A 26,723-nucleotide genomic window follows, 5' to 3' on the forward strand; every position below is an offset into this window, starting at 1 on the left:
TTTGTCTTGGCTGGTGCTCACATTCACAGAATCTGTAAAGCCATGGGTCACTCCAGCCTGCTCTATTTATGGAGCCTGCACAGGGGTGATGTCAGGCATAAAGTACCACAGCTCATTTCTCCACTGCCAACAAACACTTGCTTTTGTTGGTCTGCCTGGGGCCTTTACATGGGGAGCTGAAAAGGTTCTGGAAGACACCAGACCCTCTCCCCATCCTCCCTGTAGGAGAAAGACTGTAGACAGCGGGTCACTTGGGCCGTGCACTTCACCTCTACAATTACAGCGCCTGCCCTCCTCACCAAAGAGAGTGTGGGTTGGCTGCAGCCCAGCTCTGTGTGGATCCTTGTCCTCCTCATCCCACACTGCTCTTCTGCAGAATTGGTTGTGTTTGAATCTGCTTTCATCTAAGAAAGATTAGTGCTGTTGTGAAAACTGTCCTATAAAAGCAAGAGCTGGTCATTTTTTGAATTAGGGTAGTACTGAACAGAACAGTGATACAGCCCCACATGTTAAGTGCATGAGAGATAGTAATTTCCTCGGACAAGGACTATCCAAATAGAAAAGACACTTGAAAGTAGTGGTGTTAATATCTTAATTATGTTACTCCAGCACTACAGGAATAAAGCTACCAGTTCAGAATTATTTAGCAAGCAGCAGTAAAGCCAGGACTGAATTCTGGTCACTCAAATCGTATTCCGGACTCCTGGGTGCAACACTGCACCTCCGGGCTACGGACTGCAACTCTACGGTGTTCCCTTTAAGTCCCTGCTTGAAACATTTTGGCTCATAAAATGCATGCACTGAGTTTTCTGGTTAAAAAAGGTCTTTTTATTAGTCTCTGCACACTTATCACTGCAGATCTCTGAACATTTATGTCACAGATTTGTTTTACATTCCTATGCTACTTAAAAGATAGCTTGTACTTTGGGGTGCTTTTGGAGGCTGGCGCACTTTATTACACTTCCATTTCAGCTGTCTTGGTCTGTAGCAAAGACTCTAATTGCTCTGCATCCCCATCTAACTTTCTAAAAAGATTAATCCTGCCTTATGTCTCGGTAGTCTCTAATTAACATAATTTGTCTTCACAGTTGAGGACTCCAGGGTATCGCAGCAAGCCCAGATTCAGCACTCAGTGAATCTTGGAAGTAGTTAATCTATCCTTCCATGAGCAGAGCAAATGCAGTTCGGTAGCTTCAAAGGGCTAAATTAGTTGCGAGGCAGTGATGAGAAAGACAGACGAGGAGGCAATGCAGCTGCAGACCGTGACTTGAACTGTGGCTCCTTGGCTGAATGCAGACAGACAAGGCAGGAGAAAGAGAACCTTATGCTGCCCTTAGCTTGCTGCTTTCCTTATGCTGAATTAGAGCACCCTGACATGGGCACTAATGGCACTTAATTAACCTGTGGGAGGGCAGAGGCAGGAAAACAGGTGAGCATTTGATCTGGCTTCACCCAGTAAAACACCAAGTGCCCTTCTGAGCCCTTTCCACTAGCGTGGAAGTTGAGACTGTAGGGTCAGGCTGGACGCCTCCTGCTCTGTGCCCAACAAAAGCGAGCTTTCCCTGGTACAGACAATTAAGAATAAACTTCAGTTCATAACTGTATAATTGGCTAGAGCCTTTGTGAAAGCTCTTGAAAATCCATGGCCTTTTCCTCATTATTTTTCCATTGTTACGCAGCTCTTATTTCCAGGGGCCTTTAGGAACTGGCGGTACCAGAAAACCAAAAAGCTTTCCTTACAGGTTTCATGGCCACTCTGAAATAAGGAGTCTCTCTGGAGATTCAGCTCTTGAAGCTTCTAGGTTTGTAAAGTTTGGATGAAAAGCCACATCCAAATTATTTCAAAATCAATACCATAAAATGGAATGGCTTCAAATTTGTTTCTGGATGTATATCAAGAAAACAGAGAATTGATTTCTGGAGGTGCTTGAGAATTGTGAATTAAGATCAGAGTCTTAGAAATAAGGGATATTGTAGTGGAAGGTTGTTTCTGTCTCCTTGGTTCCTCTGTCACTTGGATCCCGAGCTCCTACAGCGGGTGGGTGCAGAGCAGCCTGGGACTAGGAGAGCCATGGCAAAGCACCCAAGCTGGTGTTCTTGGGTAGCTGGTGGGAGGAGAGGGGAGCGCGAGGTGGAATAAGCACCTGGTTTAATAGTAGACAGCATAAATACAGAAGGTTCTGCGTGGCAGGAGACAGCAGAGAGAAACCAGCAAGTAGAGCTGTTTCCATGAAACAGAGCTTTTAAGTTGCTGATTACAGAGCAGCAGGAATGTGTCCACTTTGGGCAGATGAGCTTATAGCAAAATGCCCTGTGCTGTAAATGGCGGTCATGCCTTTTGTTCTCCCTTATGTTTGTTGTTATAATTGGAAGCCAATTATATTATTTCTCTCAATGCTGGCATACTTAATAAAGATGCAAATTAATTAAAATTCTCTCCTCATTCCATTAGCAAAGAAAAAAGTAAGCATCGAGCAGAAGCAAGGCTGCAGCATCTTGGTTCTTTTCATAGTGGCGCCCCTGGCTAGCAGCAGAACAAGGGACATGTCATTTAGCCTCGCTGGCTCTTTGTTCCCTGTCTGTAACGTGCAGCCAGCCTGCGGTCTGCCTCATAACAAACATCTACCTTACAAACTGCAGAGCACTACTGGGGACCCGTGTTAGCTTTAACCAAGCCAGTCTAGCATGAGCAATAAGCAAGCCAGATAAGTCTATGTGGAGCTCAAGCTGCTAGGCTGCTCGGTGTGCCCGACGGATGACTTCTTTATATCCAGCAGAGCATCTCCCTATACCACCACACTCAGCAGCACAGGTGTAGTGAATGGCTACGGTGCGACTTGGACAGCCAGGGATTCTCAAGTGACCCAAACAGGAGGCAGAACCGGCTGGGAAGGAAGAGGACTTTTAGTGAGGCGCTAGTGTTACATTGGGAAGAAGTTGGGAATAAGCAACAGATTGGTGTCGTGTTCAGAGGGTTGACCTGTGTGTCAGTTAAGTGCGGCAAAGAATTTCCCTTTGAGGCATGGTATCTTGGAAATATGGCAAAAGATGATACTTCTGGTGTAGATGGACTTATCTTAAGCAATTAATTTTCTGTGACTGCAGGTATTGTTTGATATACCCTTCCCATTTCCTATATCTAGGTTTCTGTGTAGTAATTTACCCCCCCCATTTACTTTTAGGAAATTACAAATTTTCCTCAGTGGTTCATGCTATTATAAAACATGATGCAAAATGTCAGTGGCAGTTCTGGGACCGCATCTTGTATATAAAAGGGGAAAAAATTAGTTTGGGAGTCAGGCAGGTACAACTTGCAAAAAGAATTCAGCAGCAGCAAGTCCTGGCAGAAGTCTGAGGTCTGCTCCGCCACTGTGGATTACATGGTTGGGCCCCACATTGCCATTCAGCAGAAGTTCTCCAATCTCAAATACTTCAAGCACACCCTTAATTTTAAGCATCAAGTCAACGGAATTAAACCACAGGACTGGATTGGAAAGCTTCACCCAGGGACTGTAGAATGTCTGGCAATGGAACAAGCTGTACTGCAATCTCACTATTTATGGGTGGCTGCTCTTAAGTGTTCAAAACATTGCAGTGCTGCAGAGTAAAAATAATGCCGATAGCTCCGTGTGTAATTAAAGCTTTAGTAAGTCATTTCACCTTCATGCAGCGCCCCCCCCCGCCCCCCCCATGTAATTTAAGATTTTGCTGTGTATTTTTAGCCTTGGAAGTCTGTGAAAGTTTGTTGCATTCAAGTCTTGAAGTTCGTGTTAAAAAAACTCTGCATTTTCAGAAGAGTTAACTTTTTCTAAAGCATTAAATATGAGAAAAATCTCATTTTTGATGCAAAGGCAATGCTATCTTACTTTTGCATGTAGGCCGTCTTCTGTACATGCAACAAACACTGTCAAGTCTGTTCTGACCACATGACACAAACCTACTAATAACAAACAGATGCAGAGCAGTAGCTCAGTGCTGGAGCTACAGCAATGTACTGAAGTAGTTGTAATCAATCATGGGCATATAATGCTTTGGGACACGTTGGACATTTTTCATGTATGTAGGGAAACCAGAAAGCTAATCCTATATACAGCCTGCCTTCTGCAGACTTGGGAGTTGGAACAAATCCTGTGGAGACAAGAATTGCAAGCACCAGCTCTCACTTGTCAAGCGACTGTATATTTTTGTCCGTAGCAAGGCCAAAAGGACCCGACAGAGCCAGAATTCACTTTGAATGTCCTTCCGATATGGAAGGGGAAAATAAAAACAACTTGCTGGTAGAAGCTAAACAAAGCATTTTTAATAGCAGGCCATGGAGGAAAATTCATGAGCTACTCTCCATGGCAACATCTAGGTTCTGTCACATTCGCTGCCTCCACTCTCTCCTCCTTCCTTTTCTCTTCTCCCTCTCCGACCCTTCGGTTCCTGCTGTTCTTGCCCGGGTCCTGCCCGCACTGCTGTCCATGAGACCTGGCATTTGCAGGTGATTGCTTTGCCACCAGGTTTCTGCACATCATTGATGCTCCCCCCCTTGCAGCAGTGCTTGTTACGCCTGGCCTGTGCACATGGGATTCAGATTTTCAATTCCAAGATGTGCTGCCTGGGACCAAGCAAGCCTCCTGTTTTCTAAGCTGTCCACTGCTCCTGCTCTTCTTTCCCAAGTCATTAAAGCCACCTATCCGCCCCAGCCCCCTTGCACTGTATTTGGCAGGGGTAGGCTTTAGTCTGTATGGATACTGGAAAGGGGAAGAAAGCTTGCCAATGTCTGTTTAATTAAACTTTAGCCTAAAAGCTTGGTTTAAGCTTTTAAGATGTTGGTCTAAAAGACCGTTATTTCTAGAAGAAAACCAGGTAATTGCACTGAGTCCTGGCTTACTTCCATGGCTGAAATGAACTACAAGGGGAAGGTTGTAGGGGATGCCACTGACACTCAGGTTGCATGTTGTCTTGGGTAGGACACCTAAACCTTGCTGATGCTGCAGCATTGTGTTGCAGTCTTGCCATCTCTACGTTCTTTATATTTCAAGAGCAACAAGTCCAGCACCCACTAACAGGTGAAGAATTGCTGTGTAAATGACAGCTTCTGTACCCTGGACTAAGCACTGGCCCCAACCCATAGCAGCAGCGTGAATTCTTCAGCACTCCCAAGCTGCTCGGTGTGAGAAGACCACAGACGCTTCAGCTGGATGCTCTGCTCCAGGAGTGCAGCTGTAGTTGTGTGCACCTGTTTTCAGAGGGGGCTGAATGGCAAGTGGGTCAGTGTCTTCCGTTGCTTGCTTTGAGTGTGTCTGAGGAAACTGGGTGGGAATATGCCTCCTGACAAAGGAGCACATCTGGCCATGGAGCAAGGGCCAGGCATTTGAGAATGGTTAGCTTCCTCAGGAGGACACCCTCCAGCCTCTGCACCTCTGCTTTTGCTGCAAACCAGAGAGATTCGCTGCATGCCCCCTGCCCGCAATCACAGCTCTCTGAGGAGGCCAGGGGAAGAAGAGGCATGGTGGAGACCCTGACAAGAGCGCTGCACTTGCAAACTGCCAAGAGCCATGGTAGTTCACACACAAGTACAGCAAGTGCTCTTCTGGACCAGCCTTTTCTGTTCAGAGAGCTGCACTAAGCTTGGAAAGAAAGCACTCATCTCGGAGGGTTTAGGTGATACATCTGTGCTGGCAGGTTCTCGCTGATGCAGCCTAAGCCCTACTGAGTTCCAGCAAGGGGGAAACTGGTGACGCTGGTGAGGACTTGCACTGGCCAGAATGCCTCCAGGGGGTTTCACCTTGTGTCTGTTTTCTCAAGCAAAGACACAAACAATTCTCTGCTTTAGGAAACTTCAGCAGATAGTCAGCTTGAGTATTAATGCTTAGCAATTTCATTTTGTTGTGTAGCCCAGCTCTACCCACGTAAGCGGAGGGGAAACGTTTTCGGCATCAGCAGATGCTGCTATAGCCCTTTCTTGGGCAAGTTTTAGTAGTGCTCTTTCCCTCATCATAATCCAAAGGACTACAGCTTAGCCTATGGATTGATACCAAGGATGAAAGGCCTCCACAACTGAAACAACTCCTCACAGTTCAAACTAGAGTATAAAAACAAACGCAGGACACTTAGGACCCAAGGATGTCTTAACCAATAGATACCACATTCACTGTAATACTGAGGAAACAAGTGCAATCTTTATTACCCTTCTCACACAATTTTTCTGACTCATGCAAGCAAGAACCAGCACATCTCATGAATTTTCAGCACATCCACAACATCTGCCTCATATACCTGCCAACATTGTTTAATGACAGCTAATAATCATTTTACTTAAAAACTTCAAAGGCATATCAGATGTGTCCCCACACAGAGCGCTCCTCTGACACAATACAGCTATACAGGTAAATCTTATCCCCACAAAACACGCACTCATTAACTACATCTCCCACTGTCATTCCAACAGCCTTCCTTGCTCCCACAGACACCTCAAATTTCATTCCCCTCTCATTCCCATCTTTGCCTGTGCTTACCTGCAGCTGTGCTCCAGCATCATGACATAGTCCCATTTTTCCCTCTGGGAGCAGGAAAGGAGGCACGATCCCACTGCCTTATTTACTCCCAGTGCTATAAGGGAACCTCTTAAATAACCTCCAGGCTTGTGGGAAGAGGAAGGGGTGTCTCCCAGCCCCTCCCTGGCTCCAGGTTTTTGTAGGGTAGGGACCATGACCAGCTGCTCCACATGCTGCCCCTGACCGCAGTAATCTGGGTTTCTGTTGTTCCTCTACCTGTAACAGGGTGGCTCATCAGATGTGATTTCCTTGCAGCAGAGATGCTTTCTGTTGCGAAGTTTCAGATATCTGATAGTCAGCGGGAAGCCTACTAGAAAGTTGTCTGTGTGCTCAAATTACTTACACCGTGGCCATCAGTGTCTCATCTCACTCTGGTCTGCACCCTGGCTCCAACTTCTGATGTTTCTGGGAAGGTGCCATCAGAAGTTTGCTCACAGCCAGGTCCTCCACGTGAAACATGCCAAGCTCCATGTCTGGCTGAAGCTCCTGCAGAAGCACCCAGGATAGGCTTTCTTGCAAAAACAGGAGAGAAAAACTCTCATGCAGCTTGAGATATTCCATAACACAGTCACTGCTGCACTCAGATAGTACGGAGGAGACTCTGCTCAGGACAGGCCATGGGCTTGGCCTTATGTTTTCCTCTACCCCAGATGAGTGACCCAAACAGTAGTAAACCAGGAGAGCTCTCTCTAGGGTGTGAGTTTTTCCTCTAAGAGAAAAAAACAAACCATTCCTTTCTCATACTGTTTCAGTGTACTCTGTGAGGCCAGGGAACCAGCAGGTGATGCTCTTGGGAAGGCCATGGCTGCCAGGGTACCAGCATACACTGGAGAGGGGACTTTATCCTGTGTGACAGTGGACCGGAGAGGAGAGAAAGGGCAAAAACCCTTCCTTTGTCTCTCCCTTTACAGTGTTGTCCTACAGAGAACACATCCCCTTCACGTTCAATGGGTTAAACTGTTGAAAACAGAAAGCCTTCCATACTTACTGGTGTATTCTAAAAATACCCCAATTCTGCTGACAGCAAAAGCAAACACAGGCTCCCAGAGGCTTTCTTCCCTTGCTGAAAATGGCACGCAATGCCCTGGCTGGCTGACACTGCCCCAGATGAGATGAGATGACTTGAAAGAGCAAGCTCGGCTTCCCATCCCCTCCCAGCCTCGTTGCACATGGTGCCTTCACCCTCTGTCCCACAGCTGCTCCAGAAGGGCAAACCTCAGCTCCCACCCATCCCTCTGCCCAGCCCCTGATACTTGCTGGCTCCGGGTGCCAGGTGGGCCGTATGGCTCAGCCAGGTGATTGCAATGGGCCCTGATGCCCCATGAGGCTGAACCAACAGACTCGTTAGGTAGCGCAGGACATCTTCTCTCCACCACCTCCCCTCTTTCCCCAAAGAGGCTGTATTAATTCACAATTTAGAATAATCCCAGATTTTACTGTGTTTTGGGTATTTTTCATTGGCAATATATAAGAAATGCTTGATATGATTTACTTATTTCACATTATGCTGGCATAGCTGTAGGGGCTTTTAGTTTACATCTGCTTGCAAAGTTAGCAGTTTGTGTTTGCTGGTTACGCTCACAGCCTGAGACCTTTTTGGGCAGCTGATTTATTTGGCCAACATCATCCCAGCTGCAGTTTGCATACCAAGTTTATGATTTCTAGGCTATAGGTATTCAAGTGTCTGAATGCTTGGTCATGAAGGGAAATGGTTTGGTGCCCCAGCTCTGATGCAGCCAGGCGGCATCAGCAGATACAGCTTGCTTGCCTTCCTCCTCCTCCTCGCCACCTCTCTGCTTCCAGATGCAAATGCTTCCATATTCAGCAATGTGTAACTATGATGGCTTCTTAAGGGGAAAACATATACCTTGGCAAATGCATTTAAGACTCTTTCTTCTGCTTCATATTTTAAAGCATATGTGGACTTGAGGAAAAATACTTCCATTTTATGTCTGCTGGCATGTCTCAAGTCTTGTATTTAAAAATGCCAACAACCTCGCAAAGATTAGCTAATCATAATTGATAAAGAAAATGCACTGGCATTGGAAAATGAATTGGCTCCCGTGAGTAGGAAAGTGGCCTGAATCAGAAGCCAAGGTTCATGAGATTTTAATCCTAGTTTCTGTATCAATTCCCTGTCCAGAGAGGGACACTTAACTGCTTTGTTTGCTTTATTCCTTTCTGAACGGACTAGACATTACCTTAGTCACTGTGGTGTTTATGGGATTAATTAGCTAATTCAGCACCTTGCTCTAATGATGTAAAAATCTTAAAAGCTTCACTGGAAGGATTTGAAGCTGTAGCTTAAGAATTATTGCTCATTTACGACCTTTTTTGTAATACATCTTGGAAGAGCTAAAGGTAAGGCAAGAGGGGAAGATTTTCATTTTAATTTTAAAAAGAGACATGCATTTCCATTTGGCAAGATTTTGCATCCTGATGGGAAAACGTAAACACCCAGTCTCTGATCTTGCCTCAATCCATATTTAATCTCAGAGAGTGCTGTGGTGTAACTTTGCAGACAACAGTTTCAGGAAGCATGAGGGAATATTCCAGGCTTCCTTCTGCTTTGGAGAAACTAAAGGAAAAAAAAGGTAGGTGAAGCGGGGCAGAGATCTCAACGTAATCCCACATGGAGGACACAAAAGATGTGGAAGACAAAGCTACAGAGCAAAAGACAGCCTTTCTTTTAACAAGCAATGGGGAGACTTATACAACATCCTTCGGGATTAAAATGATTTCCCCTTTTCCTCTGTGCAGACCCTTTTGTTTCGGTGGATAAGGGGGTGAAACCCTGCCTGTGAAAGCCGAGCAGTCAGAGGACGAAGCCTGGGGGGGTGGGATTTCTCACATGGGAAAAGACGCTGCCCCTCTCCCTGCCGCTATGCTCTGCTGTAGGGCTGCCTCCCACCGCCCCAGCAGCGCTCACCCACTCCCCTCCGCTGCGGTACTGCTCCGCGGCTGCTCCGTGCCCGGCTTCGGCGTGCGGCAAAGGGAGCGGGTGGGAGTAAGAAATCAGTTCGAGCCAGCGGCAGGAAGACAAGCGGGGTTTTAGGAGCTGGTGGAGTGTTAGGAAGGTGCTGGAGTTGAAGCCTGCAGGGGATGGTGAGATTAAAAATAGGCTGTAGCCATCCTTCCCCAGCATTTCGACATCTTAACTGCCTGTTTTCCTTGTGACCCACTGAAGAAGGGGCAGCAATGGAAGAGATTATCTCTTCCACCATCCTGGCAGTGCAGGACAAAATGGTATTTTGCTCCTAACCGGATCCTTCTGCTCTCTCTGTCTGCTGAGGTCTTCTGGAAGGGTGTAAACTGAGTGTTTCCTCCCCATCTTCAGTCAAACCGAGGGACTCCCTTCTTCCCCTGAGTTCAACAAGGCACTTGTGTGCATTGAAGATCAGCTCATTCATTCACATCTTACCGGGCGTTTGCAGGCTTCCATCCTTTGATAGGAAAAAGGGCAATTTTTGTAGAAACCACTGGACATCATGCTGCAGGATTTTTAATTCAAGACATTCATTAAAGAAAGCATTTCACAGAACTATGTTATCAAGTACAATCCACATTACGCTTTTGTACCTACCTTAGCAATGCTGTATTTATATAAAAAAGCCCCAAAGACAACTCATAATGATAAGAGGTGTTGAAATGCTTACTTAGATCAAGTGACTGAACCTCCTGGCCAACAGCTCATACATTATACGGGTCAGAAACAGTTTCTTCTGCTCTTTGCCCATGCTGCGTATTTCTGCAGGTTGGTTGTGGGACAGACAAGGCTTCCCCGAGCTGCGGGTTTCAGCTAGCCACGGGTCCAGGATATCAGCTGCGGATAAATGATCAGGCTTGTCTAATGTGGTAAATTCAGGACGAATCTTTGTAAAGGCTGCTGTGGTGTAGTTTTTTTTCCCCCAGCTTTAACTTTCGTACATCAACAAGATCCTTCATCTGAATGTTTTAGGAAATCTGAAGGGTGTTTGCAAGTTTTGTAAGTTGGTCTCAAGCAGAGCCAAGGGCTGCAACATCAGGTCGCCTGGCTCCAGCACTGGTTTAGTTGCTTCTGCTTTGTTAAAACATGCTCTCGGGTAACAACTTGTGACTGGGGAAAGCGTTGTGCAAAGATGCGGTGCCACATTAGCACCCTTTTTTTTTTTTTGTATGCTCTTTCTAGAGCAGTATTTGTGGATAGTAACAGACTGCCAGACCCATACAGCTTTCTAGAGCCAGTCCTGCTCTAACTCTGGGTGCAATTTTCCCTTTTAGAGCTTCTGTGTAGTAAATGTTCTCCCCAAGAGAGAGCCACCAGGCAGAAAAAAGGTAGACTGGTATTTCCACAGACACACAGCACTCCCTTGTAAACTGCCTACAGTGCATAAGTGGTTACTGTTAGGTGGGGGGGAAGGAGCCAAAACCCAAAGAGTGTTTTTTCTGTCCTGGTTTTCAAGTATACGTATTGGTGTAATTCAATGGGAGACAGTAGTGTGTTCAAGTGAGATATGGCTGTGCCTCCACTTGTCCTGTAACGTGTTTCCAGCTTTTCAGCACTGCAATGGGAGCACAAGAAGTGGGATGCTATGAGAAGTGGGTCTAAGGGAAGGAATTTGGCATGAAGCCGTGGCTTTCACTGGGCGTTTTGTTGCTGCTCTCTCCCTAGGAACGTTTGTATCTGCTTTTACCGTGCTGTGCGGAGCCCGGACCGACCTCCCTGATAGGCATATGTGTTGTGTCTTCTGGCTGAACATTGCTGCTGCTCTGATTCAGATCCTGACGGCAATCGTGATGGTTGGCTGGATTATGAGTATATTTTGGGGGATGGACATGGTCATTCTCGCAAGTAAGTACAGCGCACTCACCCTCCTCAATTCCCTCTGTGGCCATGTTGCTGGGTTCCAGCTAATGTCCCTGCAAGCCATTGGACTGCACTGTAGGGAAGAAGAGCCACAGGATGGGCTCTGCAAGTCCATGAGAAACACAGTAGACAGAAGAATTGCTAGGAGGCAGTTGGGATGGGCCCCATGACACATCTGGAAGAGCCTCCCATCCCACCATGTAGGTTAGGATCTTCCTTTCCCCTTTATAAAATGAAAAGTGCAGGAAGGGGTGAGGACCCCCGGCACTGTGAACTCTGCTGTCTGGAGCCCCTTCTGCCCCGGTCCCATCCGCAGAATGAGAAAGCCCTTTCTCCCTCGTGACTCCAGCTGCACCTCTGTGGTTAACGAGACCTTCCTGTGAGGCTGGTTCCGCTTCCAGGGAGCACACAGGGCCAACTGTCCCCAGAAAAGCCCTGGGGACTCTCCTGGACCCTCCCCTTCCTCCCCAGAATATATTTAGCCAAGGGCTTTTTTTCATGTTTCACACCAAGTTCTTAAGCTGAGCAGGACTGTTTAGCCTCTCCTAGAAGGACTTCCCCTACACCCTTTAAGGAGCCTCCAAAACATTAGTCTAGGGGAAGAAGAGAGGAATCCTTTTTAAAAAATAATGTAGGTCACCCAGTTAGTATATATTACCAGTCTAGAATACAGGCTCTGTAACTTTATCTGCTAAAGACTTTTACTGGTGTAAAAGTTGTATCATATCTGTATCATATCACCTGTATCATATTGCAGAGAATTAAGGTGACAGCCTCACCTCACCTCCAAAGCCAGAAGCAGCCCACAACTTGGGGTGCTGATTGAGTCTGCAAGACCCCACTCCCTTTCCAGAGGCTGGCAGAGGCTGGTGGGCATTGCCCCAAACCAAACAGGTCTGAGATCCTTCAGGCTGGCAGGGCAGGCAGTTCCCAAAGCAAACACTTCTCCCAGAGAACATCTTACCAGCAGCTTTTGCTTTTTGGTTTGAAGGGGCTCCTTCAGCTTTGTCATCTCTGCTGATGACATCTGTGGCGGCATGACAGAGGAGGAGAGAGGATCTCAGGAAATTGCCAGGCACCTGCCTAAAGATGAAATGGATGAAATTGAAAAAAATGAGCAGGAAACTGGTGCACATCTTCAGCTGCCAAACTCAGGGGTTAAACCCTCTCACCAACCCACCTCTAATTTCGGATCCAGCTTCAATTTACAGGCTGAGTTAAGGGCAAGCCCCATGCAGAGCAAACGATGGGTATTAAAAACCTGAACATAACCAAGGCAAAAGGCTTTCCTCAGGACAAAGGCAGCACTGCCCTTCGTTTTTCCCTGCAAACCACCTGCCAAGCTTCCTCTCAGATGTACCTGCAGAGCAGGGGTAGCCCAAGTTATTTCTGAGGATAAATTGTGAATCGGTGTACATCTGTGATATGTCTTTAAGAACCTGCCCAATTTCTGTGTAATCCCATAATTACGTGTTCATAACCATACACTCTTCTGCTATTCGTCTGCTGGACAGCCTCCATGCACGGCACGCTGCCTGGCAGACCCCGTTCTGCAGTTGTGGGGAGAGGCAGGAAAGCATCCATCCAGCTAGAGAGCTACAGCTGAAACCATTACTTGCTTTTCTCCGTAATCCTGTTCGTGTATGTCCTCCGGGTAGAGGGGCTGGGTCTCAGGAGGGTCTTGCTGGTTTTCCAGTTTGGTTGCTGGAGAAAAAACATACGGCTTGGAAGTATCTCCCCAAAGCTGTTTCCCGTGCCTGGCTAGACCCCACTGGTTTGGTGGGCAGCGTGTGGTGGGGATGCTCAGGCCAATAGGTCCCCGACCACAGCAACAGCATCTCATCCCAGCCGCTTTGGTGGCAGTAGAGAAGGGTAAGAGGAGTCAACATGTCTTATGTTAACCAGCTGTATATAATCTGACAAGTTGCAGCCCTTGGCAGTTTCTTGCTGTTTCATTAAATAGCTGGGTTTTAAGTTTACTTACAACGCAGAGAAAATAATGGCTAAATAAAGCAGCTCTTGTTGATGGAGAATAAAAGAATAAACTCATCTTTCAATCAAAACAAAGAAGTGATCAATTGCTCCCAGCTGGATCAAACAGCCCTGTCAGACCCAAAATGGTTTGTTTTTTCATGTTTTGTTTTCATGTTAAAAAAAAAGTAATAACTTAAAAATGAAACAACATTCCAAATGCAAGAAATAAGACATTTCATTTAAAAACACTGCCAGGAAACATTTTGCTTTGGTTTGGGTTCGTGTGCAAACAGAAACGATTTGATGCACTGGACAGAAACTGTACACTGTTGCAACTCAAATCTCTATTTAGATGGAGAACAGTTAAAAAATGCTAAACCACTGCCCACCTCTAGTCTTCCTCACCATGAAATGGCTGTTTCCATGCTTCCCTGCAAGGGTGCCATACGATTTTCATGGGCTAAAGGCAGGGCAGAGCAGGCAGTGTCTAAGCTGAGGGGGGGCCAGCAGTGAGGAGAAGGGTGGGAAGCAGCCGAGCCTGTGGGACTCCGCTCCGACTTTCCCTGAGGGATGAGTGCCTCGCTCCCTGGATCAGGGCCTGCCTGTATATCAGCTGGTAGAGAGCTGGATGCAAGTTAGGGAGGCTCATTGCAGTTTTTCACCTTCTAGTGCTAATTCTCAGCCATTAAAGGGGAGCCCTGCAGGAGCCTGCTCTGAGGGGAGAGCTTTGGGGATAATGTCATACTGTCTTCAATGAGGGGAAAAGGAGGAGAATTATAGGCCAGCCAGGTACACTTCAATTCCTGGAAGAAGTAATCAAACAAGTTACCTGGATGCATTTAGAAAATAAAAAGAAACAAAGCAAGCCAACCTGGGTTTGTCCAGAGCAAGCTGTGTCAGATTGGCTTGATTCCCTTCTGTGGCAGAGGGATTCATTTTGTGAGTGGCGGCGGCAGTCAGCCATCCCTCCTGACTTTCAGGCACTGACACCGTCTCACACAGTGTTCCTACCAGCAAGCCAGGGAGACGTGGCCTGGGTGAAAATGCACTTGAGAACTGTTCTCTAAATGCATTTTCCTGATCTGGAAAGATCTCAGGACAGGTGTTTTGAAAGGTCCCTCCTGAATCCAGCTCTGTTCAGTATTTTCATTCGTGGCTTCATGACGGACCAGAGAAGGGGCTTACCAGCCCCGCACCACCGGCGGCTGCAAGGATGGCAGGCATAGCGAGGGCAGCATCCGGATTCAAGCAAATTGAAGAAACAGTCTGAAAAAATAAATGCTGCTCAGTCGAGACAAGTCCAAGACACTAAGGAAGGATTAATCAACTGCATAAACACATGCTAGCAAACAACTTGTTTTCCAGAGAAGGAGGTGGTGGCTGCAATGAGTCACAAGCTGCACAGGAGTACATTGCTGTGGAGGGAACAAACACTGCCCAGGCAGGTAGGAGCAGAGCCTGTAGGACATAAACTGGTCCCCTCACCTTTCTCGGCACATGTAAAGCTGTGGCGAGGCTTGTGGCCAGCTTTGGAGGCTGTACTTCATGTGGACAACCTGGAGAGAGTCCAGAGGACCATGAGACAGCAAGCAACGAAGAGGTTCAGCAGGCTAGTAAACGTGAGAGGGCAGCAGTTTAGCCTAAGACAGACTTAAATAACAGCAGGAAAGATCTGTGTGGAAATTAGGACATGTTTTCCCTCCAGTAAGGTCAAAATGCTGAAGAGGTGTCATGGCAGGATCTGCCCTCTCTGTCACTGGAGGACTCCAGGAGCGGGTAGACCCACGTCTGTCAGGAGCAAAGTGGGACACAGGCGGAGACCGACTGACCTCGAGGGGTCCCGTCCAGCCCTCATCTCCTGTAAAGTGCCCTTTAGTGGGATGAATCCCAGAAAGAAGATTAATTGAATGCAGTTTTACTGTCACACTTAATTATTTTTGGCAGCACAATGGCATGGGGCATTTTCTCTACCATTTTAAATGAATTGCCAGCTGGCCCCATTAAACACCACAGATATTTTCTTTAAGCAGCCATATGGCTTTGGGAACTGTCCTTTGGTTTACCTGCTGTCTGAAGGCAAAGGTAGATTAAAAGGAAGCACTTAATTCTTTTGCAAAAAAAAATAATCTGGACTCTCCCCTTGCCGCTGCAAATATCCAGCCGCCCTTGGTGGTGGCTGGGCAGCGCTGCCACACCGTGCTCTCCTCGAACCCCTTGTCACAGCTGTGGGGACAAGGCACGGAGCTGAGGCAAAACAGAGCTAATTAGCTGGCCAAGGCCAACTGGAAAACGAGCCTCCTAAGGCTTTCTGGGCAAGTTTCCCTCTGCTAAATGCACACCTTGTCCCCAGCCCACGCAGCACACATCTTCATTAGCTGCATTGTGCAGAATGAAGGCAGAGGAACGGCCTTTCCAGGAACTCCCTAGCTGCTCAGAGCTCGTTATAAAAGGTTTTGTGCCATTTCTTGACAGAAATACCACAGAAATCAATACAGTAATGTCACACTGAGGTGGCATAGGGGACAGAAGTCAGGGACTGTTTGTCCAGGCATTGTTTCTCCTCTAATGAATGCAGCCAAGAAGTCAAGCCTGGTTTCTGAAGGAAGCCCTCGCTCTGGCCTCTGAAGTAACGACTTGCGTGGCTGCGCCTATGAACGAGCAAAGGCGCCATCGCTTGTGGTTTCACAGGACGGGGACTCCTGCTGCAGCCCCTGCTTCTGCAGCGGGCAGCTGACTCTGAGGGATGGATTGCCAGCCAGTAGTAAGAAATAACCTGTAATCATGCTGTCCACTTGTCACTCCTTTGCTAATTACAGCTCTCAGACCTTGCCAGAAGCAACAGCAGATGATCACATGGTTACTGTATGCTTGGGCTCCGAGGACTTTGGAAAGTATCACCGAGCCTTTCTTCTCTGCAGGGCCCCTCCTAGGGCAGGTAGCGCAGCTGCCCTGGGAAGGAAAGGGAGCAGAAAGCGCTTGAGAGACTCAAAAGAGAACAACATCCTAAAACAGCTGGTAACCCTTCATGAGATGAAGGAAATTCTGAGGACAAATTGCCCACTTAGACCTATTATGGGTTTTTTTAAATCTAAATAGAGCCGTCCCCCAAACTATGCCTGAGGAAAGTAGTTAAAATACCCTTTTTTGCAGTTTCCTGCCAAATGCTGCAGTAGGGTAAGTTCTTAAAATATTGTAGGAATGTTAAATACCACCAGGGTTTGCAGCATTCAGCCGGGTTGAGGCATGCCGCGGTTGTGAGTTATGTGTGGGCACAAGCAAACTCAGCAGCAAAACTGACAGAAAGCCATCAGGTGTAGTTTTCCCAGCTCTCGGACCATGAACGGCGTGCCATGCGCCGTCCGATATGCTGTGACGTCTTGTTTGCCGCCTTCTTTCAGCGGTTCCCCTTCAGTCAAACCTGTGAAATACCAATGTCATGGAGGAAAGCGTTTGTGGGAGCATTGCTCAGAGGTGTTATTCCATCCAGCCTGTCCAGCTCGAGGCCAGTGAGCTGGAAAGCAGATGAGGATTCCCCCATCCTCTTTAAACCAGACCCCCAAATGAAATGATCCACTTCAAGTACAAGGATTTTGAATAATGTTTAGCCCTGGTGTGAATGTCTGATGGTAGAGCAGCTGTTCTCTGTTTACTCTGCAGCCCAAATTTATTCATTCTTTTCTGGTTCTCCATGTGTTTTGGATATATCGTCTACAGTTACATTTCTCCCTCTCTCTTTCTTTCATGTTCCTTTGCCTCCTTTTGTTCACCATCAAAGTTTCACAAGGTAAGTTTGTTTCTGTTCTTCCTTCTCCTCCTCCTCACACCCCGTGGCAGTTCCCCACGGAGAACAGTGAGCGCTCTGCCAGGGCAAGCCGTTTGGGATTCGCTTTGGCCGGCGCTGCCTGCTCCCAGCCCAAGTCCAGCCGTGTGCCTGTATGTGCGTGTGTCTGCCTGTCTCTGTGTCTGTCCTGTGGCTGCACAGCCCTGGGGACGTGTTCTCCGCCCAGCATTGAAATGCCCCTCGGGCTACCCCAAGGGCACCCTCAGAGCAGGGCAGGGACCCCTTTCAGCCTCGAGAGCATCCTGAGACCACCCTCTGCATGAACCCAGTCCCAGTAGGACAGGCTCTGCACGGACTGGTTTCTTTCTGCCTGAATCTTACTTGCAGTGGTTTACAGAAGAAGTGCAATTTCAAGCAAACTTGATTAAATCAGTGATTTTGTGCGCAGATACTCGGACCAGCTTGACCTTGATCCCAGAAATGCACCTTAACTGTATTGCAGGCGTACTAACGTAAAGCTGCTTCACACAGAATAGCTATTACTATGCAAGAAATGCAATAATTATTTCCATATATAAACTATTTAATAAGTTAAGTCTGAAGTATTTTAATAAATAAGTTTAGCATAGGACAGGTCATCTTTTGGCTTACTTTGGTCATGTAAAGAGAGATACAGGCTCGGCCACTGTAACTGGCTTCCAGCCAGCTTCAAAACTGATAGCAGGACTGAAAGGATTTCTGTTGTATCTTAATAAAAGGCATGGCTATGCAAGCAAGTTACTGTAAGCATAACCTAGCTTGCTTACTTTAGCTAAGGATTTATGGCATACGCCAACCCTCTGGTCCATGTGGTTGGTTGGTTGTTTTTTTTTTTTACTGTGCTCCCTAAACAAATTAAACCAATGCTGTAGACAAGCCTATATTACAGGTTTCCAACCAGCTCAACTTGCCTTCAGAGCTGACTCACACTTAGAACATAAATGTGTAAGAAATCATAATTTTTCCCCCTAGAAAAAGCTGTTTGAAAGAAGTGAGAGTCTTTCTGTTCAGCTGCACACGATGGGCAGCAATGCGGTGCAAAGTAATACGTGCTGATAAGTGTCATTAATCTCCTCCTCTATTCCTTGTGCTCGTTTAGCAGCAGGAGATCCAGACTGCCAAGGCTGGGTGAATGTGTGGATTTTTCCAAAGTACAGCAAAGTTCATTTGCTGGGACCAATTCTTAGTTCAGCAAAAAGTCCCTTAAAGGCAGGGGTTGTGGCACCTGCTGGTATTTTGTGTTCAGCTTTTTTAAGGGACTTACAAAAGCCTGGCATAAGGGTTGGAAAGAAATATTAAAAAGCATCAATTGAAAAGTGTTTGAAGAGTTAAGCATTCTTCCAAGATGTGAAATTTCAGACTCCTTTGAAATTCAAAATATAAAAATGACAGGCTACTTACATTATTTAAACAAAGAAAAAAACCCTGCAGATTTTTTAAAGTTTTCTAGTTGAAAGATCTTCACTATTGCAGGCAGTGCAGGTAAGGACAGTTTGCTTCTTTAAAAAGGAGATCTTTTGCATTGATACTATCGTAATAACAATCCCAGCTTTTCTTAAAAAGAAAGCGGGTAAAGCTTCTGGTGCAGTCATTGCAACCACCTAGGAAAGTGTGAGCCAACACAGAGCTCCCCCCCGAGGGCTTTGCTGCCCTGGTCGGGAGGTGCATTAGACCCCATGGCCGGGGGAAGAGGAGAAGGGGTGGAGGAGGAGGGATCCGGGCAGTTTCCCAGTGCAATTGGTTTTGCTGCTGGAAAGCTCCGTTTTCTCCAGTCCCGCCAGATGGCTGATGTGCCCCAACAAAAGCATCTGTAACTCTGCTGGGCTGGAGCAACGCAAGTGCATAACAAGGCAGTGAGAATATCATTAGGGAAAGGGCCCACAGAGGCATCCCGAGGTCTGCGTTTGAACTCTGACACGTCAGCCTGTGATTAAAGGCATCCCCCTTCTCCTCCAAGAGATGTCTGTTCACCTCTGCAAACCGCAGTGCAAATTGGTTGCTGCTGGAGAGCTCAGTTAGCAAAAGCCAGCATGGGAAATAAAAGGTAGATAGAGGAAACCAGCCTCCTCCCACCTGGCAGTCCTCTGGAAGGACAAGGTTCAGAGGTAGATCGCAAGTAGAGATGCGAGTGTCAGATGCACGACCAGCAAGCTGCCAGGTCAACGCCTGGGAACAGTGGTGTCTCTGGAGCAGTACATAAAGGCATACATTTCCCCTACACTGCAGAAAAACACACTCTGATACAGAATAATTTAGGCAGAAAATACAGCATTTCCGTAAAGGTTTTAGGTTATTGGGCTATACTAGAATTGCTGGCCGCCGGTACCTACTGTACCTTTATAACCTCTTCAAGCAGACGTGCCTCTGCCTACGCCAGGGCCGGTAGCAGGCAGGCACTGCAGCGGCAAGGCTGGCTGCCAGCAGCCACACCACCGTGCCCAGGAAGGTGGTTGCACCCCGTGGTTGCACGGGGCAGGCGTTGGCTAAAGCAAGGCAGGGCGGCTCACCAGGCTGAGCCTGCCCCGGGGCAGCCTGGCGGCGAGGGGGCACGTGGCAGCCCCCCCTATTCTCCCACATGGTTTGCCACTCCTGGTAAACGAGGCTTGTGGCTCGCTTGAGCCTCGCCGAAGGTCCTCATTAGGATTTAACACTAATCATGTTCCCTTCCCCTCCCTCCTCACAGGCTACAAGGAACAGGGGATCCCACAGCAGCTGTAGTGGCTGGGACAAGTATGGTCAGAGAAACACGGCGAGAGATTTCCTTTGGCAGCTGTGGGCCACGGACCTTTTCATTACCCTTTGTCTTTCTTCTTCTTCCTTTTGTTTTGTTTCCTTCTGTTTGAACCCGGTTCATCTGCCCGTCCAGCGGAACGGAGGTGCAGAGCAGCTGACGGAGACTTGCACTGATCCCATTGAGCAGCGGAGATGGGGCAAGCATGGCGTGGGTTAGGACTGGCCCTGGCCAGCACGTGGTGGGCGGCCGATGAGGAGGAGGAGGGTGCCAGGAGAAGGAGACACCCCTGGCAAAGGTGGCACCTGGGCAGGCAGCTGAGCCGGGGGATCGGGAGATGCTGCTTTCTCTCTCCTCCCAGAGGGAAGTAGCTGAAGACGTTTTGCCTCCTTTTTACGCTCACCGTTAAAGGAAACCGGCTGTGAACATCAAATGCCAAGGAGCTATTAATAGATATATGTACAGTATGTAAAAGCAAACCAATGGTACTTTTTTCCCCCACCCCGAGAGCCCATCCTTGACTGCTTCGTGGTAGCGGAGGGCTCAGCCCAGCCTCCTCTGCTGTCTGTGTATATATGATGCTCAATGAAGCTCTGTCCTTGCAGATGTCTTGAGAAATGTGCTTGCTGTAAATCGTATTGTACTGCTGAACTGACTGGGGCCGTCCCCTGCTTCCATCCACTGGCACCATGCGAAGACCAGACCTACCGCTGGCCCCTGGGGAGACTTTATCTAGCAAGGGACCGCTGCCCCGCAGCACCTTGCCTCTAGGGTGGTGGGTGCAGCCACGTGCTGTCAAAAGCTTCTAGTGTAAAACAATACTGGGGGAGCCAAAAAGAGAGGCTTTTCCTCCCCTCCTCCTGAAAGGGCCTTGCTGGAAGCGTCTCCGTGCTTTGGAAACGGATCCCCTTACAGCGTGGCATGTGCTCCTGGCTGAAGCAGTGTCCCCGCTCCGCTTCCCCAGGGTAAGTGCTCAAATCTCGAGGATCGCAACCTGGTGCTAACCAGGTGCTCGGTAGCGGCTGTAGTTGGAAGGCCCGTGGCCAAATGGGGTAGGGCTGTGTTTTCATGGTTTGAACACACAATGCACAGAGCTAAATTTGGCACCCAGGTGGAGTGACCCCTCTGATCCTGGCTGGTGTTTCAGCAGGGCGAGAGGAGCTCAGCCGGGGGGACCTGGTGGTGGCACCTGGCTGCTTTTCCACTCCAAAAAGGTGGCGGGAGGAGCCCTGCTGGAAGAGGGCAAAACCGGGCTGCTGCTCTCGACTGGGGAGGGTCCTCCCAGCGAGAGGAGCTTCACACAAACCCGTTGCCAAAACTGGGAGCCACCCGAGCGTGACAGAGCTGAGACCCGCTTCCAGCCCATTGCTCCTGCAGAGAGGCAGCCTGTGGGCAAGGGGACAGCAGCAAACCCCGCTGCCCTACAAGCTCCTGGCCTCTCCTAGCACGATGGTTTGCTTTTAAAGCAGGTTTTCATTTTCTACACAGAGCAGATCCTGTCAGTTAAAATACCTCCTGTTGCAAAGAGAGCTGAGGTGTCAAACGGCAGCAAGTGCCCCTGAGCACACGTGCCTCCTTGCAGTATGCAGTAAGGTTAAATTACCAGACTCCAAAGCAAACCCATGGCAGAACCACAGGAATAACTCGGGCTGCATTTCTCTCACCTCACACCCTAAGCAGTGGCTCATACTGCTATGCTGGCAAGCCAGAAATGGGTATTTAGCAACTACCCTGTATCCAAATCGGGGTGCTGAGCTCAGCTTTTCGAGCTGCTCCACAGAAAGCAAAGATCCATAACATGGTGCAGACAGGGAAGCTGCTCATTTGTAATTTTAGAGGAAGATAGATGAAAAACCATCAACTTTTAGAGAGATGCAAGCCACACAACACAGGCAGCAGTGAAGTGGGTTTCTTTGGAAGACAAGCACCGGTCAGTGCTTGTTAACCCAGGGCTGGAAGTGCTCAAGAGGAAAAGCAGCGCAGTTATCCTGCCACGATGCTGCACCGCAGCGAGGCGTGGTTACCTTGCTTTGCCAAGGAGAGGCTTGCAAGACAGCAGCACTTTAAAAAAATCAACTCCTAGTAGGTCAGTGGTGGAAAGATGAAACCAAAAGCCATCTGACATCTGCGTTAAAGCCAAGGGATGAGTTCCTCAAGATTGCCGTTGCCACAGCAATCACCAAGAGGATTTCTGCTCATGATGTTCAACAATTTCAACACTGACCATTTCTACCAAAAGGACCGGTTAAGAGGGTGGCTGCTCAGTGACCTGTGCTGTAGCATCTGCAGCATTGTAGCTTGCAGGACTGTACGGATGTTACAGAGTTGAGCTTCAGCATTTACTGTGAGACAGAGCAGCTCTGCTCCTTCATTTCCCACCTGGGAAAATACGGGATAAATAGGTTCCTAACCAGGAGCAAACAGGGAACCAGTAGTACAGCTGGAAAACACCTTCACAAGCTGCTGCTGTGATCGGTGGGAACTCTTTTTGAGGTTTGTAACTAGTCATTAAGCCACCCAAACAACTTGCCGGCTCAGCTGCAGTGAGCGCAACGTCCAAGAGCAGTGGTTGCCTTTCACATTTGCCAAAACAGAGTGGCTGGTTCAAGTGCAAACTCCAAATGCTGCCTGAGCATCGAGTTAGTTGAGCCGTGGTCTCGGGATGGATGTGCAGGAGCCTCTGCAGACACGGCTAACAGGTTTCACTAGGCCAGCTGGTAGAGGTGTTGAAAAGAAACCAGGCAAAGCCTTTGGGTGCAGAAACTCTGAAACGGGAGCAGCCAAGCGTGGCTTAGAAGCAACTTGTTCTGGTGCCTGGGAAGATGGATTCTAACATTTAGTGGACAGGCAGTGCAGGAAGTCTCAGTCTGGGGAGGGTTAAACAAGCTGACATTTTCACTGGGCATTAAACTGCCAAAAGTCATATCTCCTGTGGCACCAGATGTCAGACCAGCAGCAGATGCCCCATCCCAGAGACCCAGCACCTGTACAAAAGGTCCCCTGGGAACAAAAAATGGCAGGATTAGCTCCTTGGCAGCATCGCCAGGATTTTGCGGGCCTTTCAGGCCACGTTTGGTGCTGTCTGTCCCTGTGCTCTAGTGAGGATGGGAGAATTGGAATAGTTAGAGGAGGGCTTGTATGGAAATGCTGCCCTCCCCGGGACTGCCACAGGTCTCCAGAGAGCATTGCTTCAGTTACATCTGTGTGCTGACTGCATTTATTGCATGAGGGAGTTTGGCACCGGCAGCACTATGCAGGAGAGGTGCAGGATTTATAATTTACTTTCAGGTTTTGCTCTGTAAAAATTTTTCTTATTTTTGACCTTTCTATCAAATTGATGAAGCCAAGAAAACAGCCAACACACCACTTCAGAGGCTCTGAAATCTGTCAAATGGATACCCAGGACAAAAGGCCTTATTTCTGCCTGTTGTGGGGATTTGCTTAATTGATTTTAATTAGCACCAGACAGATTCCCACTGTCTGCTTTAGGACAGGAGCAACTTTATAGATTAGCCTTGCTATTGGGGAGCAAGCACCAAATTGCATTTTCACCAAAGCTGCCTCGCTGCAGTAATAATGATGATAAAAAAAACCTGCTTTTCCAATAGTCCTGATTAAAACCAGCACCTCCCAAGCTCCCCCCAAGTCCAGGTGTGAACAGCAGCATGCTCTTGGGCAATGGCGAGCCCCTGAGCCTGGTTTCAGGTCTCCCTGTGGCAAGTAGTGGGGGGAGACGTGCTGCAGTGAACCCAGAGGCTGAGCCTCAGGGCAGGGCTGGGGAAGCCAGAGGCAATAGACAGGATTTCAAGAGTTAGTGGTCACAAGGGGGGGCCTGCTCAGCCCCATCTTTAATATCACACACACACGCCCCCCACCACGACTTGGTTTTTCCTCCTCATAAGAGACCAGAGCTTTGTGCCACGGACAGACCAGGCAGAGCCCAACCCCTCAAGGGGCTCCTGGGGAGCCTGCCGTGGGGAAGCCGGCAGCAAGCCAAAGGTACGTTCGTGGTGCCCACAATTCATGCACTGGTGAGAAGAGCCACGCAGTGAAGACACAGGTATGAGTGCTAATTTGGAGCTTTCCCCCGTCAGCAATGCTTGTCTTTCTCTTTAGGGCCAAATTAATCACCCAGCACTTTTACGCCTCTTCCCAGAGCGCCGCAGAAGGAGGCCACCCACTCCGGGACACCCACCAACATCAGGGCTGAATAACTCGCCTCCCACTTGCGGGAGCCGTGCCACACCATCCCGCTAGCGCCTGCCGTGCCATACCGCACCACCTCTGCAAACCGACCCCTGCCTCCTCGCCAGTGCAGCTAGAGGTCGCAGCCAACGAACGCTTGATCTGGTCGAAGGTGAATAGCACCAGGCTATCCCGATATCATCTTCTGCTTTTTAAATATAGATGTTTTAGATGCAAGTTTTACAGCTAAAGAGCAATAGTAGGTAACGAAGAATAAATGCAATTGCTTCACCCCCATCCACCAGCAACACAGTGTTTTCTGCTGCTCTTCGCTGATTGTGAAAACCAGGTTTCTCAAAAAAAGGGCTTTAATGAAATTGTTCCTTGGTACTTGAACCCAGCCGGGCTGAACAGCTGATTTGCTACTCAGTGGAAAGCAATTCCAGGTAGGAACCAAACCAAACGTCTTTTTGAAATTTGTGGCCAGTCGTAAACCAGTTTCATTCTGGGTCAGCCCAACCATTTCAATGCAGAGCACGTTAACGTTTTTCCTAAGTTCGTTGGTGTTGCCAAAGCCGTACTTACCACGGAAAAGGTGCTATGGCAGATGGCCCCCACCCTCCTGGCCTTTTGCCCGCCAGACTGTGCTTGCCACAGGGGGTCGGCATCGCTCTCGGCTGTGGCATGCGTGCTTGGCAATTGCAGCCAGAAAGGTCAGTGGACCTTTGTGCCGGGAATGGCTCCGGCACGCAGCCGTGTGGTAGGGAGTGTTAGACTTGCGAGGTGCCTCCATCTGTGCTGCATCCTGTGCTTCCCGAGACAAAGCCGCATGTTCCTCCCTACGTGCATCGACTGTCACACATTTTATTAAAGATCTTTCAGTTCTGCTGGAAATCACCCCTTGTCGTAGTCTCGCCGTGATGCAGGGGGTATTGTGCTGAGCTCCATGGACAGGGAACTGAAGAGTCACAGGCTCATCATTCTTCAGGAGGCTGTTTTATTCCACCCTTGCCTTGCCTCCTACTTGTTTTGGGATGACCCTGCAGTTCACATACATGCATACACTCCAGCCAGAGTGTATTTTATTACTATTCAACCCAAACTGCATCCCCTACAAGATACCACCAAGAGTTCATTGACATTAAAAGCCCAGACAGAAGAAGAGCTATAAGCTTTGCTAGATCCGATATTCCTCCCGGTCAAAAGCAATGGCTTCTCCCACATGCTTGCTAACCACGGCATGATAACACACCCCTGTACTTTCTAGCTGACTTCTCTTCATGCTCACACACACACAATGTACTTTCAGGCAGTGCTGCAATTTATTTTCCAAACTGGCACTCAGCTTTTCCATCCTCCTGTGGGAGCAGCGTGCTGTAAAACCCCAGGTGACAGTGGCACCAGCTGAACCAGGGTTAGTTACAGTGAATCCCACAGGAGCCCATATCACCTACAAGCCATCCTTCCTCCTCCTGTCATCCGTATGCACAACTAGAGCCAGGCTAAAATTCAGTCCCGCTTCTCTTGCACCTACTCACCAGCCAGAGGAAAGTGACACCCCCCCCGTCCCCTCCACCGAAACAGTGCAGTGGGATGTGAAGGGTTCACATAGACTCTAGGACCAACAAGGCGAGAGTAGCTCAATCCATCTTCCGGCTCCAAGGATGCTTCCAGCAGGCAGGTCAAAGGGAATGGCACATTGGGCTTGGGACCAAAACAGGGGCTTGCCTTCACTGGCACTGCCTGGAGGTGATGGCAGTACTCCCCCAAATACCCAGCAAGTGATCCCACGCTGACCTGCACCCTCTTTTCCACCCACCACACACATACAGACACAGGCGCTGCTCCACAGGCTGGGAGGGGGATAAGTTATCTGTCACTGGCTCGAGTCCATGTTTTCCTTGGTTTTGGCCATGCTTGGGCATATCAGGTTTTTCCACCCTAGGAAGGAAGGAAGGAATGGGTGCATGCCCACCTGTGCCGTTTGCACCCCGATGGTGAGCCTGCCTTTCATTTTTGTGCCGGAGCACAAACTGAGGGGTTACAGAGGACCATTTTTATGCCTATTTATATCGCCAAGTATTGGATTGTGACTTGCTGTGTTTTGATACTGTGGGGTTTTGTTTTTTGTTGGTTTTTTTAAAGTTAAATATATTCTATTGCTGGACAGCTGGAACGAAATGCAGTCTCTTTACGTAGCCTGGAGAAACCCCATCAGCCCCGGATCAAAATGGGTCTTCCTCCTCCCACCAGCTGGGTGGTGGAGAGCATCCAGTAGACACCAGCCCGCACCCACATCACCTGAGGAGAGGAGGTGGGGGCCAGGGCATGGTTTTCTTAAGGAATTAATGACCCAGAGCCTTACAGGGAAGCAGAGGGCTGGTGAGAAGCCTTACCTGCACCTCTGAAACGGAGACAAGGGAGGGGGAAAAGCCACCCTGGCATTCCCCTGTGCACACACCTACCAGCAACCCTTCTCACCTGGGTTTTCTTTGCAGTTTTAACACTTTAAAATGACTCTGGGCACATTATTCCTTCTCCCTGTGTGAAAGCAGCCCCCGAGCAGACTTCGGCAGGTGGCAGAGCCGTCGCAGGGGAGCTTTCCCTTGAAAGACAGCTCTGCTG

At 48.4% G+C, this 26,723-nt stretch overlaps 1 protein-coding gene across 3 annotated transcripts in view; it reads left to right on the forward strand.

Annotated features, from left to right (window-relative positions):
- STUM (stum, mechanosensory transduction mediator homolog) overlaps positions 1-26,265 on the forward strand; it is a 51,063-nt gene extending 24,798 nt beyond the window's left edge. The window contains exons 2-4 of one of the 3 annotated variants that reach the window (XR_012995031.1): positions 11,194-11,373; positions 20,049-20,878; positions 24,030-26,265. Coding sequence is in view for 1 of the 3 variants with exons in the window: in XM_076334682.1 (XP_076190797.1) it covers positions 11,194-11,373; positions 19,866-19,900 (215 nt within the window). In the remaining 2 variants the exon portion in view is untranslated. Of the gene's footprint in view, positions 1-11,193; positions 11,374-19,865; positions 19,972-20,048; positions 20,879-24,029 lie in introns of those variants that run through there. The other 2 variants (XR_012995032.1, XM_076334682.1) reach the window with 2 other exon arrangements.
- The last annotated feature ends 458 nt before the right edge of the window (positions 26,266-26,723 follow it).

This window comes from Aptenodytes patagonicus, chromosome 3 (assembly GCF_965638725.1).
Source record: "Aptenodytes patagonicus chromosome 3, bAptPat1.pri.cur, whole genome shotgun sequence".
NCBI classification, from domain to species: Eukaryota; Metazoa; Chordata; class Aves; order Sphenisciformes; family Spheniscidae; genus Aptenodytes; species Aptenodytes patagonicus.